The sequence below is a fragment of the Haemorhous mexicanus genome, chromosome 14 (assembly GCF_027477595.1).
Source record: "Haemorhous mexicanus isolate bHaeMex1 chromosome 14, bHaeMex1.pri, whole genome shotgun sequence".
Taxonomy (NCBI): domain Eukaryota; kingdom Metazoa; phylum Chordata; class Aves; order Passeriformes; family Fringillidae; genus Haemorhous; species Haemorhous mexicanus.
Window position 1 is genome coordinate 11,775,529 of NC_082354.1, and position 26,047 is coordinate 11,801,575.

At 38.3% G+C, this 26,047-nt stretch overlaps 1 protein-coding gene across 1 annotated transcript; it reads left to right on the plus strand.

Moving 5' to 3' along the window:
- Positions 1 to 1,148: 1,148 nt before the first annotated feature.
- On the plus strand, positions 1,149 to 26,047 carry CUL4B (cullin 4B). Its single transcript, XM_059859247.1, has 20 exons — positions 1,149 to 2,263; positions 4,916 to 5,031; positions 9,397 to 9,500; positions 10,421 to 10,490; positions 10,968 to 11,041; positions 12,045 to 12,207; positions 12,308 to 12,397; positions 12,683 to 12,765; positions 13,773 to 13,840; positions 14,927 to 15,045; positions 15,858 to 16,050; positions 17,102 to 17,206; positions 17,504 to 17,614; positions 18,341 to 18,426; positions 18,957 to 19,064; positions 19,314 to 19,427; positions 20,339 to 20,444; positions 20,520 to 20,692; positions 21,229 to 21,381; positions 22,514 to 26,047. Exons 1-20 carry the CDS (start codon positions 1,732 to 1,734, stop codon positions 22,607 to 22,609), a joined length of 2,664 nt encoding a protein of 887 aa, XP_059715230.1. The 5' UTR covers positions 1,149 to 1,731; the 3' UTR covers positions 22,610 to 26,047.

Consider the following 26,047-nt stretch of genomic DNA (forward strand, 5'->3'; position numbering starts at 1 on the left):
GCTTAAGTGAACAGTTACTGGGGAACAGAGGAAAACTTTACAGCATACTTACCTAAGTTTTATTTATTTAGCAAACCTGTTTATTTGTTACATCTGACTTGGAATGCAATTTAGTAGCCTTGGGAACCATACAACCTGTTCTGAAGCGTGTCAAAATCCAGACTGAAGCTTTGTTTTGCTGGGGTTTTTTCAACTGGAAAATGTACTTTTCTACACATCACAAGCATGAAGTTCCCAGCCTCAGGAGTTGTCTGGCAGTGACTCAGACATAAAACTTACTCCAGAAGAGCCTCAGTAACATTGCATTACTACGTCTGTGTACCACTTTCTGTCAAGACAAATTAGCCCATCTTTTCCTATCCAACATAAAAGTGCCACTAGACTTCCCCTGAGAAGCTCTGCTGTCTGCTGTACGGGGTGAAACGACCTCGGCTGAAGTCCACGGAGAATCTCCTGGAACAAAACCTCATCACTTGGTTTGTTATTTTTTCCACAGCCACTTGTCAACAGTGTTTGAATCCTAACATCGTTCCTCGGGAGTTTACAGTCCCTTTGGTAACAGATCCACCAACATCAAAAAGAGACTCTAAAAGCCTACGATTTCTGTTTGCATTTGTAAATGTTACAAAATAAATAAACAAAACAAAAGCCAAACATAGGCTGTAGTCCAGTGCAAGTCCGTATGTATTAAAATCACATCAAAAAGCTGACGCTAAATTATTGTTTATAAATAAGTGTAAGAAAAATCATTTCCAAGACCAAGCTAATAGGCCTCGGCCTAGGCCGCAGGCTCTGGGGGAACGAGCTCCCGCGAACGCCGTCGTGCACCGCCCGGAGCGCGGCCGGAGCCTGCGGCGAGCCTGAGGCGGGGACGGGACGGGTGAGGCAGGGCGGGACCCCGGTACGGAATTCTCCGGTACGGAACTCCCCGGCCCCGCGCTCCCGCCCCAGGGGGCGGCCGCACGCCGGCGCGGGGCGCACCAAGCCACGAACAGTTCCGGTGGGCCCGAGGGCGCCGGCGGGGCCGGGGGCGGGTCCCGGGGAGGATCCCGGGGCGGTCCCAGCGCTTCCCGGCAGCGCTTCCGTGCGCCGCGCCCCGTCATGCACGGCGGGCGGATGCGCCGCCATTTTTGCGCTCCCTCTGCCGTGCAGTGACAATAACAACCCGGCCGGGCCGTCCCCCCTCAGGGAGCGCGGGCACAGGCGGAGAGGGGGGAGCGGGGCCCGAGCGGAGCGGCCGCGGGGCGGGAGGCGTGTGAGGCGAGGGGCTGGAGCCGAGGCGAGAGAAAGCCGCGCTCAGCCCTCCCCGCTGCTGCTCGGCGGAGACGAGGCGGCCGGAGCAGGCGGGGAGCGCAAGGAGAAGCCGGGGGAGCGGGCAGCTTTCCGTGGGGAATTCTGCGGCTGGAGAGGAGAATTGAAAGGACCTGGTGGGCGGCGAGAGGCAGGAACGGAAACGCTCCGCTGGGAAAGGAGTAAAAGCAGAAAGGCAACGACCAACTGCGAGAAGAAACAAAGTAATAAAGAAAAGGGGAAGAGGAGGTAAAGTGATTCCTGCGATAAAGAAGAACGCGAAGGAGAAGGAATACGGAAGGACTCCGCTGATGAGAAGGAGGAGTTGAAAGACCCCCCCCCCCAGAGACAGCAAACAGAGACTGACTCTAAAACTCTCCCCCTCTCTTTGTCACACCACAAGGATTTGATGCCCCTCAGCCTGTTCACTTCTGTGTGTTCATGTTTCCCACAGGTTTCTCTTCCCCCAACCCCCCAGCTGCAGCCCAGGAGGTCAGACCTGCCACTGATGGTAACACTAGCAGCAGCTCCTCCTGCAAGAAGAGAAAGTTAAATAACAGCAGCAACAGTAATTCCGAAAAAGAAGAATTTGATTCCATTTCCTCCTGCACCTCTTCTCCTTCCAAAAACACCTCCTCATCATCTTCCTCTGTCATCACCACTTCCTCGTGCTCCTCCTCAGGGGTTGCTTCCTCCAACCATCACCTCCAGAAGAAGCTGCGCTTTGAGGACTCCGTGGATTTTATTGGACTCGATGTGAAGATGGCTGAAGAGTCTTCTTCCTCCTCCTCTCCTGCTGCCTCTTCTCAGCAGCAGCACCAGCAACAGCTTAAAAATAAAAGCCTTTTAATTTCGTCAGTGGCTGTGGGGCACCATGCAAATGGCCTGACCAAAGCTGCCTCCTCTACTGTTTCCAGTTTCGCCAACAGTAAACCTGGGTCTGCCAAGAAATTAGTGATCAAGAACTTTAAAGGTAACAGGCCATAATTTGTCACAACCTGTGGGGATCTGACACTCGACTTTGTGTTTTGTTTTCAGCCTGAAAACCAGTTCCTTTCACATAGGCCCAGATTTTCTGGGAATTGCTTTTCTGTGGTGAACATTTCTGTACTTATGTAAAGGGGAATCGTGATTTCTGATGTGTGCTTGCCTGGTCATGTACACATCCTGGGCTGCACTTTGCTGCTTGGAATTATTTTTCAGACTCCCTTCACTCTGTCTCTTGAGAAGGCCTTAATTTGCATGTTAGGTGTAAGGTTTTACTGCCAAAGTGTGTAAATCGCCTTTGTTTAAACTTTTAACGTTTGATACCTCTTTTCTAGTAATCCTGATTCCGAGCTTAGTGTATATTTTAGCCCAGTTTATGATAAGTCTTTGCATAGAATGTGTTTTTTTTTCCACTGGCCTTGAATCTGCATGCCTTGTCTCTAACCCTGTTGTCTGTTTATAGGATAATCTGCCTGTGCTTAGTTTTAAATGTTGAAACTAAGGTGATTATCGGGCTATTATGGTGGATTTCCTTTCTGGTTTCCCCACTTGCCTTTAAAGTAGGAAGTTCAAATTTTTGCAGAGTTTTTCCTTGTAATGTCCTCACTGCAATTTTTAATTGCAGTATCTTTTCTTTGTCTTAACTTACTCTTACTTTACAAGTTTACATTTTTTTATAAATTCTCCCCAAACATGTGTTTGAGATTTTTGAGTAGTGTTACTAGAGACCAAGGTAGAGAAATTAAACTTTTCTGATGTGATGCTGCTTCATTTTCTAGTAAATAAAAATACAAATAGGTAGGCAGAAAGCTTAGCTAAAATGCTGCCATTTTTTCCCTATAAAGATGAGGCTGTCTTGGGCTTTTTTCATTTCCTGCTTGCTGTTTTCTACAGTAGTCCACTGCCTTGCTTTCCTGGGTTGTTTCTTTCTCCTCATGTGTTTTGGTTTGTGGAAGGGTAAGAGATATTACCGAAATTAAAATTAACTTCTAAATACACAATTGACAGAATTGTTCTGTAGACATACTGCATTAGGTAAGGATTAGGACCCACTATAATGTTTTGCAGGAATTCATGATCACAGTGTAACTCTCTGCTTTAAGGTTCCAATTCTCAAAAATTTTCTCTGCCCATCAAAGCATCATCATTTAATTTGACTGATAATTTTAATATACAAACCTATGATGCATTATAGGCTGCTCTTCAGTTGCTTGTGCACTGTTATCTTTAAGGGAAGATCTTTCTCACCTTTGAAATACCTGTTAAATGTCATGGATTGCATGGTGCTGTGATCATCACTGCTTATGAATTGGTATTTGAACCGTGTTTAAAAAGGATGTCTTGGTATTCTGGCAGCCTTGCTTTTTATTTACTCTCAGGTACTAAACTGAATAATGATCTTGAGATTTTTGTCTTTATCTTAGTGTGATAGCAATAGTATCCTTTACCACTTAAATAGCTTCTTAAAATCCATAACCTTGGTGTTGCCTGCTGAGCAGCATAGTCAGGAGTTGCTAGTGAAAATAGGCAAGTCCATAGCCAGTTCTCTCTAGATCCAGATCAGGCAGCTAATGCTGGGATATTGCCAATATTGTAGGGAAATGCTTGGAAGAACAAAATAATTACTTCTCTCTGTTAGTAATTTCTAGGGAATTTCATAAAGCTTTAAAATTTGTTTTTTACTTTTAGGTGTGTAAAAGTCAATTTTAATAGAATATAAACTCTGGGCCAGTTTCACCTGTTGGTAGCATGAATGTGCATGTGTCATCTTCCTCCTCAGATTTTCTTCTTCTGTCTTCTCCATTTAGGAATGTCCTTATTAGAACAAAAAAGGTCACTTTAGGTAGTTACAAGAATAGAAAATTTTTTACTAGTTCTTATATTCTGAGGATGTGACTTGGTGAATATCTCAGCATGTTGTAATGCTGTGGTCTTGCTGAAGGTGCTGCAGAGCAGGGGCAGCATATCTAGAAAAGAATCAGAAAAAAATGAGAGGGTCAGATCTGGAGCTGTTTGAACATTAAAAGAGGCTTAACTCTAAAAAATATCCACAGGCCAAACCCAAGAGAGACATAGATGGATTCCTTAAAAATTGGAAGGTTTTCCTTGGGACCATAAAGCCTGTACAATAATTACAGTGTTTCCATGAGTGTTTCTTGAGGAGTTCTTTCCAACTGTTAATATGGAGTAGAATTAATGAGCAGTAAATTAAAAACTGAGATAGACAAAACTGTGTATCTTTTAATGCATCATTTTTGCCTTTTATGTTCCTTTCTTTTGGCTCTGCTGTCCTGATAATGAGAGTATAAGGAAGGTATAGATCATTCTTGCTGCTTTTAGCCCTCCTTGAGCTGCTCAGGCACAGGATTGTGATTTTTGTAAACCACAGGTACTGTCTGAGCTACAAGTGCTATGGTATATATATGAAGAGCAATGCTGAATTTCTTCAATATGTTATTCTTTCAAATGTGATTAAGATACTGCTTTTACACAAATGCTTTCTTTCCATATAAGTATAAATTAAAAGCTGGACCATCAGCCATACCTCTTTCCCCTCAAAGCTACATCCTTTGCATTTCTGTAAAAGGTTCTGCTTTATATAAATACATTCCCAAACTTTATATCATTTATTTTAAAGATAAACCCAAATTGCCTGAAAACTACACAGATGAAACCTGGCAAAAACTGAAAGAAGCTGTAGAAGCTATCCAGAACAGTACTTCAATTAAGTACAATTTAGAAGAGCTCTATCAGGTAAGTGCATTAAGTAAAAGTAATGGGTTAGGGCTTTTCTGTTTTGTTCTCAGATTTCTTTGCTTAAAACACTTTATACGGTAGTAAGAATATGGCATTTTGCTTCATAGCTGCTTTTGTCATTGAAAAACTTGTCACCAAATAGTTTCTTCATTTTTCAATAGTGAGTTAAAATTTCACAAGACCTAGCATTGAACTCATATTTTATTTTACTTGCCTCAACAAAACCCAAGGTATGGTTTCCCTTGCAGCATTTGATGAGAATTAATTAAGTCAAGGAGCTATATTCCATTTTCTGTTTAGAGGGATCTGTTCAAGATCAAGTATCACAAATCACTTAAAACCTGGAACTTTCTATTGGCTTCTAGTAGGTAAATAGAACACCATTTTTCCTTCATGAATTGTATTATTTTGGTTTGATTGTAATTTTCAGGCATTGCAGCATTTGTTCTATTCTAACAATTGAGAATCCACCTTTATTGCCAGCAACAGCTCAGATTATGTTTTCTTAAATACTTAGGAAGTGATCAGATTGAACTGCATTTCCTAATGTTTTTTTATAAGCTCCACTTCTGCTTTTTCAGCTGAGTGTGCTGAGTAGATTTCCCCCATTTACCTTTTCCCTACTAATGTCACTTGCAGTTTGAGCAGCATAGCAGTGGTGCTGCTTTAGCTGGGTATTAAGAAGCACTTTAACTTTTTACTGTGCTTCTAAAGCCTTTATTAGCTGGTTAGTTGTTTAATTTGTTCCTCTCTGTGTGTATATAGCCTTCTCACCACTGCTCTTTAGTGTCTCTTCTTCCCCTGCCCTCCCTTTTTCAACAAAAGCTGCATTTGTATATGAGGAAAAAATCCTGTTTGTACAAGGCTTGGGGACGGATTTAAGGAAGAATTAATTGCTGTTCCTCAGTCCACGGCATTCCTAAGATCACTGTAGTCTTTTGAAATGTTCAATTAATTAACTAAAAATACTGTTTTTAACAGTTTGTCAGAATAATAGATAGTATTGTTATTTTTGCAAAACTCAGTGGAAGTGATAGCAAATTACAACCAGTTGTACTGAGTGGTATTGTAAATTACTTACTCTAGACTAATGGTGCAAGTAACTGTTAATTAAGTGCTTGAAGGCTATCCAAAATTGGTAAAAAATAGAGTTCTATTGAAATACTTGCTTCTGTTTAACAGTGTTGCTTAAATTTTTGCTCAATCTTACCACAAACTTAATTTAATATTGCTTGTGATCAGAAAACAAAAAATAACCTTTTTTGTTTTAAATCTCAGTGTTTCAACATTGTTATTATTACTTAGATACTTCTCAGTGAAATAGAGTGCAATGAAGTATGATTTTTTTTAATATAAATCTAAAAATAAATGTCTTGATTTAAAAATAGTAATAGGAATCACTAGTGTTTTTAGATGCTAACTAAACTAATGTCATTTCTGAACAGCTGCTTGGTAAAAGGATCTGATCCCAAATATGCCTTGGCAGACACCATTATCCAACATAGAGGGGAATTATAAGAGCATCTGCAAAAGTTCTGCTGCACACCTCAAAAGAGGATAATTCTTTTTTTTATAGAGTTAAACTTCTTGCTTTTGGTTTAACTCTTGTCAGTGCTAGAAAAATCTCACTGGGCAAACATTTTGAAGCTTTATTTCTCTGCAGGACCCAAGCTTCATACTTGCTTTGTTCTTCCTCAGCAAACAAAATGATTCCTGTTCTTGAGTAGCTGAAGTGCTACAGAATTTAATGCTTCTTTCATAGAATAATTTTCCTTATATTAGTACCTGAAAGTAGAGATCTAGATCTTTGATACCTGATGCATAGTTATTTTTTAAAAATCAATCAGATTCGAGTACTTCAGGAAAGTTCTGATTTTCTGTCAGAGTTGTGTTCAGTTATTTTTCCTAAACCACACAAACCCAGGTGTGGATGCTACAGTTAAACGGGGGGGGGAAAAAAAAACCAAAAAAAAAAAAAAAAAAAAAAAACCAGAAAACCACATCTAACTGCATATGTGTTACGCAAAGTAGGGCTCTTCAGATTTTCTCTCCATCATTAGGGCACAGATTCCCTGACCAGAAACATTTTTTTTCCATTAATTCAGAGTAAGTTAATTTTGTGAACTAGAGGCCCTAAAGTTTTCACATGTATTGATGTTGATACATTTTAGATACAATCAGTATTTTCTAGCACTAGTAATTAAGCAAAGCATAATATTGCAGTCGGGGGTTAATCTCTTAAAAATTAAAACATTTCTTTGTATGGCATCAGCAATGATGTTGAAGGTTTGTACTTTGTTTAAACACCCAATCCTAGCAGACATGTTTAACACTTTGGAATTTCTGATAGACAAATGTAAATGTTCAGCTTTATATGAACACTCCATAAAAGTAGGTGTATGTTAATACACGCTTATTGCACTCAGAGTTAATTGTATGCATTTGTCCATCTACAGTGCAGAAGCTAATTCTTTTAAGGATTTAGAGCAGCAGTACTTGTTTGACAGGCAGGAGTTAGTAACAGTGTTGGGATGAGGTGACCAGAAGTCCAGGACAGAGGCTGCTGGTGTCCCGAGTTGTTGGGTTGAAGCCAGAGTAGTGCCAGTTCTGCAGGTGACAGGCAAGCTCCATCCAAAGCATTTACCTTCCCAGCTCTCTGTTGGCTTCTCCAAAGTGGAAGAAATTAAGAAGCCTAGGAAGATTGCACTTACTGAAGTTCTAATCAGGCTCTTCAAGCTCAATGTTTTCCATCCCCTTGTTCTACTGAATTAAGTATCAGGTTATATGCAATAGCAGAATAGAGTTGAGCAGTGCTCATAACCTCCTCTGAGCAGTGAACTATAGAACACATTTTCCTATCACTTTATTCTGTGTTTGGTGTTTCTTAAGTGTTGAGGCTGAGTCAAACCTGTTGCTATTTCCAAATACAATGATATGTATACTTGGGTGATAATTTTGGCTTTCCTTACAGTCTTCATTCAGACCTGTTTTGGTTAATTGGCACTTTCACTCTCTTGCTATACCTGTTTACTTCTGACACTAAGCTCATGCAGGTTTGGGGAGTTTTGTAGTTATTGTGTGGGATGGTTTTGTTGTGGGGTTTTGGTTTTCATGAAGGTTTGGTTTTGTGTTTGGTTGGGTTTTTTTTCACTCCTCTGTGTGCTAGAGCCAGTATTAGATGTAGTGCAGTTGCACTCAGAATGATTCCTGTTGATATCCTGGGATGAACCCAAGAACTCTTGTTTAGCTATTTTGATTGTTGCTGTGCTTTTAGTGGTGACTGCTCACTGTCTGCTTCCATTTGTACTGTTGGGAAATATTCTGGGGTAATGGCATAAATCTGCTCTGTGCACTTCTGAGCTATTCAGTCCCTCCATGGTTGCCTGCAGGTGCTGGGGAACAAACTTTACCTTCCAGTCCTTTTTTTTCCCAAGGAGTTGGTCGTACTAGCAGCTGAAATCTTTTCCAATAAGTAAATAATGGCACAAAGCATTGATTGAAAATCAAATATGCTTTTCCTCTAGCTTCTACAGGTATTTTACAGAATAATCCTTTACTGTGTCTTTCATCAGCCTGCAAAGAGTTAAAGTTTTTTAGTTGCTTTTGAATTCTGGACAATAGGTTTGAATTTTAGAGGTCTTGAGATGCACTAATGGACTTAAGAATTATTGTTTTCTTGATCAGTCTCCAAGACATGGCCCCATTAAACTTCTTTTCACTTCTTACTGTGAGCACAGTGGTAATTCTTCTAATACTTGATGAGATCTAGAATTCTGGGATTGTCACTGTAAATGTAGTCATGCTACTAATATTCAGGATTTTAATTAAACTTATTCAGGCAGGGAGTTGGTGGATGGATAGATAAGATAGATAACATATGTGTATATATATATATATATATATATGTACTTTTGGGGATGAGGGAAGCTTAATCAAGGAAAGGACTGCAAAAGGAAATTAATCTGGCAGTGCTTTTCCACTAATATCAGTATGACTTGCAGAGCACAGCAGTTAATAAAATTAATACCTTAAGTGACTGCTTTGAGGTTTGAAGCCCAGCAAGCTACTGGAAGATATTAAAGTACCATCCTTGATTTTAGAGATGCCAGTCCTGCAGTTCCATGTGAGAGACTGACACTCCAGCTAAATTGATGGTCTGTGAGCTGTTCAGGGCAGAGCCTGCCTTTATCTCCTGTTACATTGCAGTGCCATGTCTGTCTCTGGTGTTTGCATGCAGCAGTTAACTGTGTTAAAAGCTGTGAGAAGCAGAATTCTTGTCTGGGAAGGGATGTCCTCCTTTCTTGTAAAACCACATGTAAGAATATAGCAAGATTTGTTTGTTTCTCTTTCTCTTTACTTCAGGCTGTTGAAAATCTCTGCTCCTACAAGATCTCTGCAAATTTGTACAAACAATTGAGGCAGATCTGTGAAGACCACATTAAAGCACAAATTCACCAATTCAGAGAATATCCTTTTCTTAGCTGTTGACAAGCCAAAATTGTTTTACCTGCAAGTATATAGTGATGGATTTCTTTGACTAGTTCATAACATTAGGCCATGATAATCTGAATTCCTAGGTTTTGTGTAATTGGTTTTGCTTTTATTTCTTTGTGGGACCTAGGAGAACACTGCTTGTTTCTTTATGTATGTAACCACTGAGAAATTTACAAAATTTCACTGGTTGTTCTGAAACACTTTGACATCTTACAGAAATCTGTGTTGGATTTGCAGCAAGGCTTAAAAAGCCTTTATTTGCTGTATCATGTCAGGTTTTTTTATATTGAACTTGCCAAGCTTAGATAAAATCAAAAGTCTTCCAACAAATAGCTGTTGGGTTTTTTGGAAAAATAAGGGTGATCTGGTAGCATATCAGGTTCTGAGGATCAGGATGTTTTATTTTCAGAAGTTTGGAGTTGCATCAGGCTGGCATCCTGTTAAGTGGATATTAATTAGTATCAGAACTATGCAGTGAACTGAATAAAAGATAAATTTGAAGGACAGAATTTATTTCTTAAGGTTAAGTCTTAACATCAGCTGAAATTACAGTGTAGTGGTAGGGTCTTATATGTATTGGGTATTATTGGTTTTTGAGGTATGGGGATATATATGTTTGTTCCATTCCCCAGGGATGGGGACTAAACAAAATATTCAAAATTATTTAGATAATTTTTTTGTTTGTTCAGATAATTTTGATTTCTGATTATTACCACAAAGACTCTCATTAAAAAATAAAAGTAAATATGTTGCAAGGAATTACCTGGTAGTTCTTTCTGAGAGTAGGTGAGTTTGTTGTGCTCCCTGCTAAGTGTCTTTAAAAAATAATAAGTTGGTTCATTTCATTGTTTACACCATCTATTAATCATGATTTTCTTAATGATTTCTTCACGGATTCATTGGATAGTGTCCTTTTTCTAAAGAAAATAGACAAATGTTGGCAAGATCACTGCAGACAAATGGTAAGTTTTTCTTTTTAAGGAAAATCAGTTGCTTTGTCAGCCTGTTTTGCTTAACTTTGATTTTATGGTTTTTTTTCAAACTTCTGAAATGTCTTAAATTTATGTAAGGTTTCTTTGTGATATACAGCTGTATCTAGTTTGTTAGAAATCAAGCCTTGAAAATAACTTGCCTGTAGTGTGTTTCTTGACATATGGGTCTGATCTTGGACACATAGACACCCCTAACTCTTCATTGTCAGTTTTATGCAAACCTTTCTCCTTTATACCTATTTTTAAAGGAGCTGTTCCGTTATACAGAAATATGCAAAGTGTCACATTGATCCCTTGGAGGGATTGGCAGATGTTAAATAAATCAGCAGTGTCCAAGAAAGAACCTCCTGAAACCAATTGGTGGGATTTCTTGTTGAGCATAAGTGGTGTTGCTCTTCAGTTTCAAGAGTAAAATGATTGTGGCTGTTTTATTCCTTCTCGTGACAGATTATGATTAGAAGTATCTTTCTGTTCTTGGATCGAACTTATGTCCTTCAGAATTCAATGCTGCCATCTATTTGGTAAGGGCACCAAGAATTAAATTATTTGGGGGCGCAGAAATAAAATTATTTGGGATGTTTTCAACTACTGCTTATATCTTGCTGATTTTCAGATGGATTTTTTTTAACATAAACCTCATAGTGACCTTTAAATTACATGGTGATTGCATGACCATGCTTGTTGCAAAGGAAGACTTTTAATTTATTTGCCATAAATTATGGGATTGTTCTAGAACAGCTGTGATTCCAAATTTCAGTGAAGTAGATATCAGCCTCCAGTTTGCACAGTTAATGGAAAGGGTCTGGTCAACAACTGAAGTGCAAGGGTTTGGTATTCCCAGTAACTGCCTTAGCAGGCTCAGTAGTTCAAGTTGGAAAGAGTTACTTAAAATAAAAGCAAAATATGCTTTTTTGGATTTCAACTTCTGCTCCTCTTATTATTAATAATTAGTATATGCCTTACTGTTCTTTGGTACCTGAATTACTTTGCAAGAGATTGATGGAGGACCTGACTTTTCCTAAGAGTGACCATACCCATAGTTCCAAATTCATGGAGATGTTTTAATTAGGATGGTCATTGCAGAGATCCTTGTCTGTCACGTCACTGAAGAGTTCTAAGCTGTGCCTAAGAATTAGAGATAAGTAAGTGATGGACAAAAAAGGAATATTGTCCATCACCATAGCCATGGAGCTAAAACCCAGGATGATAATTTTCTTTTCTCATGAAGGTTGGTGTTTCAACATTCTGTCAATGAACTGAAAAATAAGGATGTTGCAAAAGTTACATGGTTATTTAGGAAAAAATATCTGGATTGGTGTTTAAAATGTGTAGCTTCATGTTGGTGTCATGGTTTATTCTAGTGTTCATATATTTGTTCATCTTGAGTGATTTGGAGGCAGAGGAATGAGGAATTGGAATAATCCTGGTATTGGCCTGTTTATTAGATTTAGATCATGTTTTAATAAGAGATATCTGGGATTTATTCTTAAACAATTTATTGAGCAGTCTTTGCTTTATTTGTAGGGATATGGGACTAGAATTGTTCAGAACTCATATAATCAGTGATCAGAAGGTTCAGAACAAAACTATTGATGGCATTCTGCTGCTGATTGAGAGGGAAAGAAGTGGTGAGGCTATCGACAGGAGTTTACTGCGAAGCCTTCTGAGCATGCTTTCTGACTTGCAGGTGAGTAAACCTGTTTCACCTTTAAACCAGTCAATAGTTCAAATTCTTACTTGGTGCTCAGTAAAATTTACCTTGGGTTGCTGTCATGTTGTTTCCCCAGATTTATCAGGACTCTTTTGAACATAGATTCTTGGAAGAGACCAATCGCCTGTATGCAGCAGAGGGACAGAGGCTTATGCAGGAACGAGAGGTATTTGGGATGTCTAACAGTGTTTGTTGTGCCTATTGTCAAAGCAGTGTCAGGGAGTAGAAATACTCTGCTGCCTTAGTGTGCCTTAGTGTGCAAGGCAGTAATGGGACCTTTGTTTTATAGTGTTCTGAAAAAGGAAATGCACGTCCAGTTGCCTTCAGTCACAATGCCAGTGATTTTTGATTAAAACTGAAGCTGCTACTTCTGTCAGACCAGTACTGTCTCTCTTTTTCCCTTCTTGTTGCTTGTTTTCTTTAACATACAAAACTACTCTGGCATTTTCAGGTTCCAGAATATCTTCATCATGTCAACAAGCGCTTGGAAGAAGAAGCAGACAGAATTATCACTTACTTAGATCAGAGCACACAGTAAGTGCAATCTCCCTTTGCCTGGTGGTATGAGCTGTTTAGCTCCTCTTCTCTTGAGGGCCATTTAAGTAGCTGCAATTTATATCTGTTATTGACTGACCATCAAATGTTTTTCACTTCCCACGGTTCCATGTTTACAATGAAGCACTGTCTTGGCTCACACAGCTAATAGCCTTTTCTCCTTCTAAGTCACTGTTATTTTGGCATAAACATTAAGTATTTACTTGGAAGATGAATAGGCTGCCTCTCCCACCCCAGATGTCTCTTTCCTGCTGAAATGTAATTAGTCAGCTGTTGTCCTACCTGAAAATGATAAGACTTGGTATAGAATATTCTTAAGCTAAAGCCTCTGAATATTTGCAAAAAATATTTGCATGTGGAGTCTGGGAGATCTTCTACTTAGAGGCAGGATTTCCTCCAACACAGTCAGGTGGAGGCTTCTAACATAAAGCTACAGCTGTTGTGTCTGAGAGAAAATGTAGGTCACAGATATCAAAACCTTTCTGAGAGAGAGGTGCTTTATTGCTACTGTCATATGTTTTGATTTCCTTCCTCTTTCAGCTGTTAAAAGCATTTCGTTTGTTCAGTGGCTTTCTTCTTCCACACCAGTATTAGTGGCCAATTCCCTGTTTTGTTTTAATACCTCTTGACTTGAGGTCTGTCCTTGGTTTGTCTCCCAAGACATGAATGTCTTCCCACAACACAGTATTAGGCATATTATTTGATGAATTCTCCCCAACTTCTTAACTGATGGAATCATTGTCCAGCTGCCTACAGGTCATGTACAGAAGGCTTATTGTGTGAATTAAAATCATTAGTCAGCAAACAGAAAAAAAATTGTTTACTAGGGTGAAAAAGGATAAATATGTGTATAAGCATTTTAGGTCTTTGGCCACCGATAATTAGATCATTCCCAATGATCATGTAATTAACATAATCTCAAAAGAAGGATTTAAAACTGTCAGTAATGGAAAAAGGAAAAGTAATTCTAAACATTTCTTCTGTAGGAAGCCACTAATTGCTACTGTAGAAAAGCAACTTCTAGGTGAACATTTAACAGCCATTCTTCAGAAAGGTAATCTTTCTTCTTTATAGCAATGTTTCTAATTACTGCTTTGGGGCTTTCAGCTCCAGTGCTGAAAGAAAGCGATGGGTGCTGGGGGAGGACAAGCTGCAGCATTCCTTAACTCCCTTTGCTCCTCAGTGCCCAAAATAGCACTGGCCATTCTCCTGGTTGGAGATAAGGGGACACTGTGCTGTCTTCTGATAACACAGCAAAGCAAAAGGAAAATTAGAACAGGAGACTCAAGCTCAATGTGTTAAGTGGCATTTTGAAGACTTGGAGGTAAAGAAAGGAGTACACTTTGAATTATGGTTGTAACAGAAAAGGGAGATACTGAGTACTTGCTGCCTGCTGACAAAAAGCAGCTTGTTTTAAAAATGTAGTATAACTTGAGCTGTGGAATACATTGCCTCAGTTCTACAAGAGTCTCTGTGGAGTCAGGTGACCCTCTGGTGATCTCAGAGGTAATCTGGAAATAGAATCAGATGCAGCAACAGTTGAATAAAAAACAATCAGGTCCTTAGTAGCCAGATTCTGAATGAAACAGGTCTGTGAGCATCTTCCTGCACATGTGCAACAAACTCTTCATTGAGTGGAGTATCAATGTTTACCCATCTACTTTATTAGAACCTTGCTGTAGAGCATCAGACCTTCTCCAGAAAGTTAAAAAGTGAAGGTTTCTTGAAGCTGATTGCCTTCAAGCATCTGTAAGATTTGTTTTACAGCTGGTGTTGAGACTCAGAGCTGTCTTGCCAAGGAACTTTTCCTGCTGATCAGTACAGTGTAAACTTTTCAAATCTTTAGGGAATAGTAAAGCAGTAAGCAAAGATGTAGTGATAAGGTTCTTGTATAAAGTACTTTTATCCTAAGTGCAATAAAGTCATGTGCAATAATAAGATTTTTAAGGTTTCAGACAGATATTTTGTTTTTCACTGTCAAATTAGGTACTTTAAAATAAAATAAAAACAAAAAAAAAACACCACCACTAATGGCTTGATTAAAAAAAACTATTTTTGAAGAGGCCTCACTGTAGTAATAAGCTGTGCTTTCTTTGGGTTACTCTGGTTTTAATTTCTATTGAAATTCTCCCTTTTGCAGGTCTAAATCACCTTCTTGATGAAAACCGCATTCAAGACCTGTCACTTCTGTATCAGTTATTCAGTCGTGTGAGAGGTGGAGTACAGGTTCTCTTGCAGCACTGGATTGAATACATAAAGGTACTGTTCTAAAGCTCTGGAACAGATACCACTATTGTATCAGTGGGGTTTATACACAGATACTTGAGTCATCTCTGTAAACTATTGCATTTTTCTAAAATTTGAAGATATTGCTTATAAACATGTATTTAATAGAGAGCTTTTGAAACATCCCAGCAAGGGTACAGTAACTGTTCTAGCTCTATTGAAGAAAACAGTGAACATTCAGTTGAATGATTGAACTCCAAATACATTTGGATTTTATAATCTTGATTTAGTTAGTTTGTGAGACAGCCATATTTCTTCAGTAGTTATTTGGGTAATGACAGAATGTTTGTCTTCTTCCTAATAAAATTTCCTGTGAGAATGAGTGGTTGTTCAAGTTACCAACCAGATGAGGTTCAAAAAGCACTTGAATATCAGTTAGGATGATTCATTTTTTCTCAGTGAAAATGTCACGGGAAATATGGTTGTTGTGAAGGAAGAGTACTATTAAATAAAACCTCATTTAGTGGGAGCATTACCTGTGTAAAACCTGAGGATATAGATGATTAAAAAGGGTATGTTAATTTTGTCATGCAAAACTTCATTGCTTTAGACAGAAGTTCTGAATCCATTCACTTTTTCATCAGTAGGTTTTGAATCAATATGCAAGGCCTAGGGCTGATTTATGTAGTAAGTACTTCATAATACAGTAATACATAATATAGTAATACTTCTGTTGTTACTGGAACTGAGTGCCAGAAACAACACAAAGGTAACTTAAGATTTTAGAAGTCTTGTCATTTAAATTAATTATTCAGGCTAATTGAAAGATATGTTTTATTTTGCAGGCATTTGGTAGCACCATAGTAATTAATCCTGAAAAAGACAAAACCATGGTCCAAGAACTTCTCGATTTTAAAGACAAAGTCGACCATATTATTGATGTTTGTTTTCTCAAGAATGAGAAGTTTGTAAATGCCATGAAAGAAGCCTTTGAAACATTCATTAACAAAAGACCAAATAAGCCAGCTGAACTCATAGGTATTTTTCCTCAATTTCTTTCATGTGAGAATTTGGGTGCTGCATTGCTGATGCACTTACAGATGAGATATGCTGGAATTGTGTTAATACGTGCACAGTGCACATCAGCCTGGGGATCTGCTGTGCCACCTGATGCAAGGGAATTGTTTGGAAGGGTAGCATCAAACATTGAAAGCAAACTGGTCATCACTTAATTGGCTAGGCTATAAAAAGTGCAGAACACCAGAATTTGGGCATCCAGCAATTGGCTGGTGTCCAAACATGAGAATACTGCTAATAATTAGAATTTTTCAGAAGCTTACATAACTGTGTCACCAGCACATGTGCACAGGACTGTTAAGGGTTTAATATGTGAAAGGGAAGAGAATTGAGCATGTCTTGAACCTCTCATGGTGTGGGGACAGAGTCTCTGGTTTGCAAAGAATGTTACTTACAGATTTGTGCATTACATGCCTGGTACTCTGCACTTTGGAACCATTTCCCCACACAGTGAATAATACCTGCTTTGCAATTGGTTGTGCTGTTAGGCTTGTGGAGTGATGGTTTCTGCCCTCTTTTTTTGTGTTAATTCCCTAACTGTAATGTGCTTACCAGCCATTTGAAATTAAAACAAACAATCTAGTTTGATTGAAACTGGAAATTGAAACAAAATAGTGACATGCTACAGAAATTCAGTAGTATAGTCAACACATTTAAATAACTGATTTACATATTTTTATCTGATCTTTTTGCTTCTATTACAGCCATGTCAATCTGCAACAGCAGTGACTTTACTTTGAGATCACAACATAAACCAAGATTTTTTTTTCATAGGCAAAATATTTTTTAGTTCAGATGCAGTCATTGCTTATCTGAAAAAAGATACTAGGTTATAATGTTTGTATAACTTTATAACCTCTATGAAGTGTATCAAGGGAGCTGTTATGAGGCTAATAGAAAGTGATTTCAGGCTCCTTTCCATTTTCAAGATTTCATAATATTAAATTTAGAGATTTTTGTTTCACTGTGATATTAAGCATGTGCTAAACCCTATTCTTCAACACTCTTTTAGCTAAATATGTAGATTCAAAGCTTCGTGCAGGCAACAAAGAAGCTACTGATGAAGAACTTGAAAAAATGCTGGATAAAATTATGATCATATTTAGATTCATATATGGTAAGTATTGGAGGTTTTTTGATGGGGATACAGTTGTTTACCCAGTAACATAAAGGTATTTTGAAATTATTTTTGCAGTCTGGTTGCATTTTCAGTGTTTCTTCTCTGTGGATATGTTTTGTTGGTGTAATGCTGTTTAACTACTTTGCCTGTCAAATTGCAAATAACAAAACCTGTGGAAATCTTCATGTGAAGGCCCTTTTTGTTTTTCTGAGCTTTGAATTGGGTCTTCTGTAGGTGATGTTTGTTAAAAACCAGCAGTGCTTTGTGATCACTTTCAAATCTCATCTCTTACAGGCAAAGATGTCTTTGAGGCCTTTTATAAAAAAGATCTAGCAAAGAGACTATTAGTTGGGAAGAGTGCATCAGTAGATGCTGAAAAATCTATGCTTTCCAAACTCAAACATGGTAAATATATATCTGTCTATCATTTCTATCAATCAGCTTTCTTTTAAAAGTAGTTTTTTTAACAAGCTTTCACAGAAGCACTGTTGATATTTCCCCTTTCCATGAAGGCAGAATCCTCTGTGCAGGTCCTGAATGACTGGTGGGTTTTGAGGAGATTCATTTGCATTTAGTTTTGTAATTATAACAGGAAAAGCCAAAGCTCAGGAACTTAAAAGTCCACAGTGTGTCTTGGCCTGTGGGATTGAGTTGAGGTTCCCTGCTGAGTAAATCAGTGATGTGCTCAGAGAAAAGATGACTTCCAATTGTTACTCACTGCCTGCTAGTTGTTCTCTAGTCTGGTCTTCATTGTTTCATTGGATGGAGCCTTTGGGTGGTAAGGGTGAGATTTTTAGAGCTTGATCTAATTCTGCCATCAGGACACAGTTTGAAAGGCAGCTGATAGGGATTAGAATTGTCATCTGAGTGGCCACCATAGTCAAAGGATGAATAGTCAGGTCCTTGTGGAAAGACAACTGGGTTGCAAAATAGCTACCACATCAAAACATCTTCCTTTTTCTTGTTTGTAACCTTATTCTGTTCCTGAATTAGAATCCAGGTCTTTATGTAAGAAAATCTGGTGAAAAAGGTCTTCTTGCTTAGAAGTACACTCTGGCACTTAGAATAACTACTCTGAGGTGTTGAAAATAAACAGACGAATTTCTAATATTTACATTTTCTCTTTTATAGAATGTGGAGCTGCTTTCACCAGCAAACTTGAAGGAATGTTTAAAGATATGGAGCTTTCAAAAGACATAATGATACAATTCAAACAGGTATTGAGGGAAAGCCCTGTCTGTCCTCTCTGTGCTTTTGGAAATATTACTGAATTTATTAAAGGTTTTTCCTCTGCAAAAAAACTGAGACAATCTTCTTCAACCAAACAACCCACAGCAATAACAGAATTGTAAACTTACAAAACATTTTAACACCAGCTCTAAGACATTTTTAACACCACTGTGTTCTGGTGCCTGGCTTGGAAGTTTCTGCACATTTAGTTCTGGTGATTTTGTAATGTTTTGATTACAAACTATTTTTAACATTCTTTCCTCTAGTCACACTTAATTAGATCTTCACCTCAGCCTGCTAAAACACTACATTTGCTGTTTTCTTCTCGTATGGAAGTGCCTTTTGAACTTCAGAAAAGTGCTTGTTCTTACCTTCATTTTCTTGTATGTAACTTGCAGTGTCTACAACAAACACTTCATGTGGTCACTTATCTTCTCTGCTCTTGCAATGCCTGTTCTACCTAAAATATGTATAATTAACATAGTTCTATTTCAGTTTATTTTGTTTCTCTTTGCAGTATATGCAAAATCAGAATGTCCCTGGCAACATTGAACTAACAGTGAATATTCTGACTATGGGTTACTGGCCAACCTACGTGCCTATGGAGGTCCACCTGCCCCCAGAGGTAATAAATATCATGGGTTATACAACTTTTCACCTTCAGAAATGCAGCTTGAGATCCACTGACCATATTGCTTTTCTATATGCATAGAGAAGGAAATGCAGAACTATCTTTTTAAAATCAAATTTGTTTTCTTGCAATTCCCTTTATCATTCTAAGCCTTGATTTAAAACTTAATTGATTGTGGAGGAGGGAAGGATGCTTTTGAAGTAGAAATTGTGTTTCAGTGTTTTGGGATTTTTCTTTCTTTAGATGGTAAAACTGCAGGAAATTTTCAAGACCTTTTATTTAGGAAAACACAGTGGTAGGAAACTTCAGTGGCAGTCAACACTAGGACACTGTGTACTAAAAGCAGAATTTAAAGAGGTGAGTCTATTGTTTCAATACTCCTCTTGTGTTGTTGATTGCAAGTCTGGGTTGTACCTTAGGGATAAATGGGGAACGTTTTTTGTGCTGTGATGAAAAACTTAACACTGTTTCTGCAATTACTTTTAACCTTCTGCTGTCTTTCCCAGATACTGGTAGTTTCTGAAACAGATGTGTTGATGTCTAAGAACACGCACCCAATTTCTGTATTGGTGGGGAAAGAAAACCCTGTTGGGGAAAATATCCACTGGTTTTAGCTCCAGATTAAAAACTGCCTTCATTTTTATACTGGCGAGAAAAAAAAAGGGGGCCATGCTTCTTCAATGGCCTTACTTCATCTGATAGCATTAAGCATCTTCACAGCAAGCTTTTCACTACTGAAATACAGAAAAATTCTGGATTGTACAAGAACACAACTGTTTTGTAAGGGTTTCCAGTTATTCCCCTTCAGCATTTCTATGGACACAAGATTCTCATGAAATAGGAATGCTTATGACAGCAATTTTCAGAAAAAGTTAATGGTAAAACAAGTATTATCAAACTTGATTGTTTCAAAGATTCTATGGTTCCTTATACTGTGTTCCTTAAACTAATGTTTGTGTTAGATTTTGACTTAAAGGCCTTCCAAATTGTAATTTTAAGCACTCAGTGCTTTAAGTCATCTGATGCATATCTTGGGTGACTTTTGTCACTGGATAGCCTTGTGGCCTCAAGCTTGTGCTGCATTTCATAGTAAATACAAGTGACCAGTAACTTCTATTCTTCCATATTCTCAAGTGAATAAAATAACACCCTGTTAGTGAAATAACTGACATTCAAGAGTGATTCGTTTCTCACGTTTCCCTCATTCTGTTCCCTCCACCCTCCAGAAAAAACAGCCTGGTGATGTCTGTTTATTTCCCTTGTGACAGGGCAAAAAAGAACTTCAGGTCTCCCTGTTCCAGACACTGGTGCTGCTCATGTTTAATGAAGGAGAGGAGTTCAGTTTAGAGGAGATAAAGCAAGCCACTGGGATAGGTTGGTATCGAAAACAACCGAGTACTTCCAAGTGTTCTTACTAAAAAAAACCTAAACAACTTGTTTCTGCTTTAGAGGATGGAGAGCTGAGAAGGACACTTCAATCTCTGGCTTGTGGCAAAGCCAGAGTACTGACTAAAAGCCCCAAAGGCAAAGATGTGGAAGATGGTGATAAATTCACATGTAATGATGATTTCAGACATAAGCTCTTCAGGATAAAAATCAACCAAATTCAGATGAAAGAAACGGTATATTTTTTTTAATCTTTGGGGTTTAGATCCTTGGGTTAAGAAGTTTGTCGCCTGCCCTTATACAAGCTTTCTTCCTCCTGGTTGTCATGTACATACTGTTATCTCTGTCAGAGTTACACGTGTAATTTGGATGACAGCACAAACTTAACAGTGGTGATTTAAATGTGTGCCTCTGTACTAAAACGCCAGTGATGCTGGATGTCTCTAAGGCTAAGAGAAGTTCCAATTCTGAAATGCTTTTTTTGTCCTTTATCATTCCATGGAGCTTTACTGACTGTTTGTGAACATGGAAAATTCACCGTGGACTTGTTTATCTGACAGCCATCCAATGTAAAATCTGAGCAAAGGTTTTAAATCTCAGTGCAAGTGTGTTTTTCAATAGACAATCAGTCTTCGTATTTGTAAAGGCTTTATGTCAGATATTTGACAGCAGGCATTTCACTGTCTTACACTGAGAATTGTCTTGGAGGCTGAAAGAATTGTTTTGACAGTGCTGGTGTTCTCATTAAAGCTTTTCTAAATGGGTCCTTCAGGTGGAGGAGCAGGCAAGCACTACAGAGAGAGTGTTCCAGGACCGGCAGTACCAGATCGATGCCGCCATTGTGCGGATCATGAAGATGCGCAAGACGCTGAGTCACAACCTGCTCGTGTCAGAGGTCTACAACCAGCTGAAATTCCCAGTCAAGGTGCTGTGCTGATTTTTCTACTTCTAAACCTCTATCAGTTCTTTTTATCTTCCCTGGCCTGCCCTCAGTTGAACAGTGCTTCTGTCTAAAATAGGCACCATTTTAGTGTTAGAAAGGGCAAATACTCACTTTCAGGAATTTTTCAAGTGCCAGTTGTTGCTAAAACGTATTTCCAAAGGATTTCAGCCCAGGAGTTTGTTAGCAGTAAGGGAGCAGCTGGCTCTCTTTGTACACTGCTGTTCCACTGTTTGCAGTGTTCTGGCAAGGCATTCTTGGGCAAAGGAGAAAATGCTTCAGATCTCAAAACCAATTCTGCATTGCAATCTTAACTTGGTTGATGCTTTTGAAGTACAGTGATTCTTCTGGATGGATTATGCTGGTTCATATATATACACACATATATAGGAATAAAAATAAAATATTGTTGAATGTCTCAAAGCTGAAGAGGCCCACAGTTGCAATATAAAATGACTGGGTTATTATGTACAAATGGAAATGGGTTTTCAAACAGACAGTGATGCATTGTTGGAATTCAAATATATGGTGCTTTCTATCAATGGAATTGTAAAACAAAAGGTCCTGTCATTTCATTCCATTGTATTGCCATGTTGAATGCCTGCAGGTCTGTAAGTATTGCATAAACTGCAGTTGGGCTGTGTAAGATTATAGCAGATTATTTAAATGATTTTCCTCACTTGTTATCATGAGGCATTTTTTATTAAGTTCCTCCCCCAACAAAATCACAGGGCACACAAACTATTGCACAACTCATTTGCTTCTAGAGGAAATGAAAGTTGTACTTTTACTGGCTAAAAGTCAGAAATAGAAACATGTTGGTACATGATGCACAAACTACACCTATTTAGAGTTCAGTTCAAACAGCAGCAAATATCTTCCCTTCCTGTAAAAATCTGTTTAGCTGCAGGTGATGAGCCAACTTTGTAACTTTCTCTTCTATCAGTTATACATTGCAGACTTTAGAAGCTCTGATACTTTAAAGGAATTTTTTTTAAGTGGGATTTCTCTTTCCTCAGCCATCTCAAACAATATAGATATTTGGCTCAAGTGGAAAGAAAGAACCAAGAAGCATTGACTGCAAAGTAATAATGCTAACATGTGCTTTGTTTTACAGCCTGCTGACCTTAAGAAGAGAATAGAATCCTTGATTGACAGGGACTACATGGAAAGAGATAAAGAAAACCCGAATCAGTACAACTATATTGCATAAACATATGTTGGCCTTTGTTTTACTGCACACTTGGTGTCCTACACAGTTGCCAGTGGATAAACTAGCCTCTTGATCCCGTTAATTGACTTTTTATACTACCGATGATTGAATGAAAGCAGTGTAATGGAAAAGTATCGTAGAGTGGACTTCTTTCAGTGGTTAACATGCCCATTTAAAGAGTAATATTTACATTTTAAGAAGAATGCTGTTGAACTCTTTGCATGTTATTTAGTAAGATGTGCAGAAAGCTGAAAGAAAGTACCTGGTCTTTCTGATTCCATTTGTCTCTGGGTCTGAAGAGGAGTCCCTTGATATATGACAGATATCTTTCACATCTTTAAATGGAAACAGAAGGTTCATTAATATAAGAAAATAGCCTTTAAAATGCTTAAACTGCATGCAAACTTTTAATTTACTGTACAGAATGCATTTCAGTTATACATACCATTGGTTTGGTTGATGCCCACACTTGGATTTTTTTCTCTTGAGGGGGGAAATGGGGAATAAGCCAAGCTATGCTTATTGCTGATCTAATGGACAATATTCTTGGTTGCAATTAAGACAAAATGGTGCCATTATAAAAGGATGTATAAAGTTTGCAGTGTGGGCATGTATACTGTATATACAAACACCATTCTTAAATAACTGCTACAACAAAACAAGTTCAGTTTAGATTTATATGGCTTGCCTATGAGACTTGGTGTTCACCTTTGGGAATTTTAAGCATAAAACAGCCATAATGGAAGAAGTGACAGTTTTTACTAGTCATGGGTAGGAGGCCTTCACCTCTTGGCAGCAATACTCTAGAATAAAGATAATCTATTAACAGATGAAAAGCCACACTGTTATTGTGGTAAAGCTGTAAGAACAAAAATTGCAAGTGGATTTTAATACTTGTTTTGCTTTGCAACATTCTAAACTTGAACTAACCTCAAGGTTTAGACAGGGCAGCTCTTCTAAGAGTGCCCTGCTTTGGATTGCTTTAACTTAAAGCTTTAAGAACTCAGCCCTAGAGCCTAGCAGGCCTCCTAGAACCCAGAAGCCTACCTCTCATATAGTAAGTTAAGTATTGCTACAAGGCATCTAAAATATATTTTCTTAGATGACCAGAGAGCATTCTTTGCATCTTTATAAGACATGGGAGAGTAAGTCACTTGAATGTAGAGCTTTGTTTCAACAAAATACATTTTTTATTGCTTATAGCAGCATGTGCCAGGAATATATGGGAAAAAAAAAAGGTGTCAGCAGAAAAGGAACTCCTCCACGTACCTGTTCTTCCTTACCCAGCCAGGCTTTGTACCTATGATCAGCTGTGTTGCAGAGCACAATGAAAAACCTCATCCTCTTTCAGGCACTGATAGTCCTGGGTAATACCAGATATCTCTTGAAAGCAAGATGTTACTTTTGTTTAGTGGCAGTGTAACTTAGCTCTCTCTGACTCTAACTTCTATCACTGTGATCCCACATTCAGGGGTGTGCATGTGTGAGAGTGTGTGTGTGTTTTCTATCTGACACATCCCATCCTTAGTGCTTTTTTTTATCTACTGTTTAATTCCATATATACTCCAGCCATGTTTTCTCTCAGGCTCTTTTGTATGCAGTCCTCAGCTGACAGATGAAACAAATCTGAGTGGTTTTTTTCCTACTAAATTATTTGCAGTCACCCTCAGCTAACCATCATACAGCTCTTTGTGATCTGCAGAAAATCTGCCTTGCCCCTTGACACTATTGCAGCATAACCACTGGTAGACATCCAGGGCCACCCCTGCCTCTGTGAGACAAATACTGACAGTAGAGTTATGTGGGAAGAACCTTGAAGACTCCTCCTGCAAATTTTCAAGTGCTAGCTCAAATAGAGATCCACTGGGAAGGAAAGAATGCCTCCTACCATAAAAAAACTTCTGTGTTTTGCATTCAATGTTCCTTTTCTTGTATGTGTTTTGTATCTTCAGCCAATAAAAGATTCCTTTTAAAGAGAAATGGAGAAGAAGCATAAGACTTAACTCTTTGGGAGACAGGAGCTGATGCATTGAGCTGGTTCCATTCAGTCTGTTGTAGCATATAAATTTAATACCACTACACGTGTGAACACCCATTATGGCAAAAGCCTCCCTCATTACACAAGTGTCACATTCAGTCAAACAAACTGCAAAGGACTGTAGGTTTATTTCATTGTTATCCTGTCTAATGCAGAAAATATTATACAGACAATGTCCTGAAATCTCATCAGAATTCACAATCTGAGGCAGACCCTAAGCTCAATCCAGTTAAAGCAACCCAAAGAATGGACTTTGAGAACCCTGGCCAGACCAGGAAAGGGGTGAGCGAGGGGAGGGGAGAAGGCTTCTCCTTGTAGCTCATGGGTTTTCCCCAAGAACTTGTTCATCTCCTGCTAAGGTCTGGCTCATTCCTGGTTCATGACAAAGCTGCAGCCAAGATTTGTCGTCGTACAACTCCGCAAATTCTTGCTGGGATCATGTGCCTGCTTATTGAGCCATATATATCTCTGTAAGAAAAAACTGAAATGGGCTTGGACCACAACTCATCTGGCTAGAACACAGCTTGTCTTTTTGGCTACACATTTTTAATCTTGACTCTTGCATGCAGTTTATAGCACCTTGTTCATAAGAAATTGCAGTTTATTCTTAGAAATATATATTTTAGGTTTTTTAATCTTTATATCCATAAATGGACTATTTTTTTGTCTTGGCTGGTTTCAAAAGTGACCATTTTGTTTAAATGCTGTAATTGCAAATGTGTTGTAAACGTTGTTTTGTTCTATAGTTTACACAAAGGTGCCAAAGTAAATAGTTAATAAAAAAAAAAACCCTAGCAAATTAAGTTGCTTTAGCTGTTCTTCATATTTTGGTCTCAGCTTTTTTTTTTTTTTTTTTTTTTTTTGTCAGCCTTTCATTTTTTCCTAGACATATCATTTGCCCTAATGCTTTCTTTTAAAACAACAAAAAAAGTGCATCTAAAAAAATGTTCAAATACCACTCTTTGTCGTGCTCTCATATAGTAGGAAGAACATTTTCTTTGAAACGTTACACTAAAATTGTAAGAGTACAGCAGCATTCAAAAATGTAATATACTTTTTGTATAACAGTCTTGAGAGTGTGTCTGGAGTGGGGGGGAAAAACTAACCCTGTTACTTTTCAGAAGCCTCTTCCCTCAGCTACCAGAATATGAAAATGTGCTTTTTCACAGCATCAAAAACTTGTAGTTTATGCAGACTTGCAAACAGGGCATGTATCACCATTGCATCCTTCGATGCAAAAAGCAGCAAAACCTTTTTTATGTTTCATAAGTCTGATATGGGTACAGAGAGTCTTTCTTAAGTTGGTAAATAATGTAAATACATGTCCTTTCAGAGAGTGAGTCTGTTATCTAGGTATTTTGTGTCATTTAATAAATATTAAACAGTTTTGTGTTGATAAA

Coding starts and splice junctions, on each gene's coding strand:
- CUL4B (XM_059859247.1), top strand. CDS start 1,732: ATGTTTCCCACAGGTTTCTCTTCCCCCAACCCCCCAGCTGCAGCCCAG. Junction 9,501..10,420: donor CAAATTCACCAATTCAGAGA/ATATCCTTTTCT, acceptor TGATTTCTTCAC/GGATTCATTGGATAGTGTCC. Junction 12,398..12,682: donor GGCTTATGCAGGAACGAGAG/GTATTTGGGATG, acceptor TGGCATTTTCAG/GTTCCAGAATATCTTCATCA.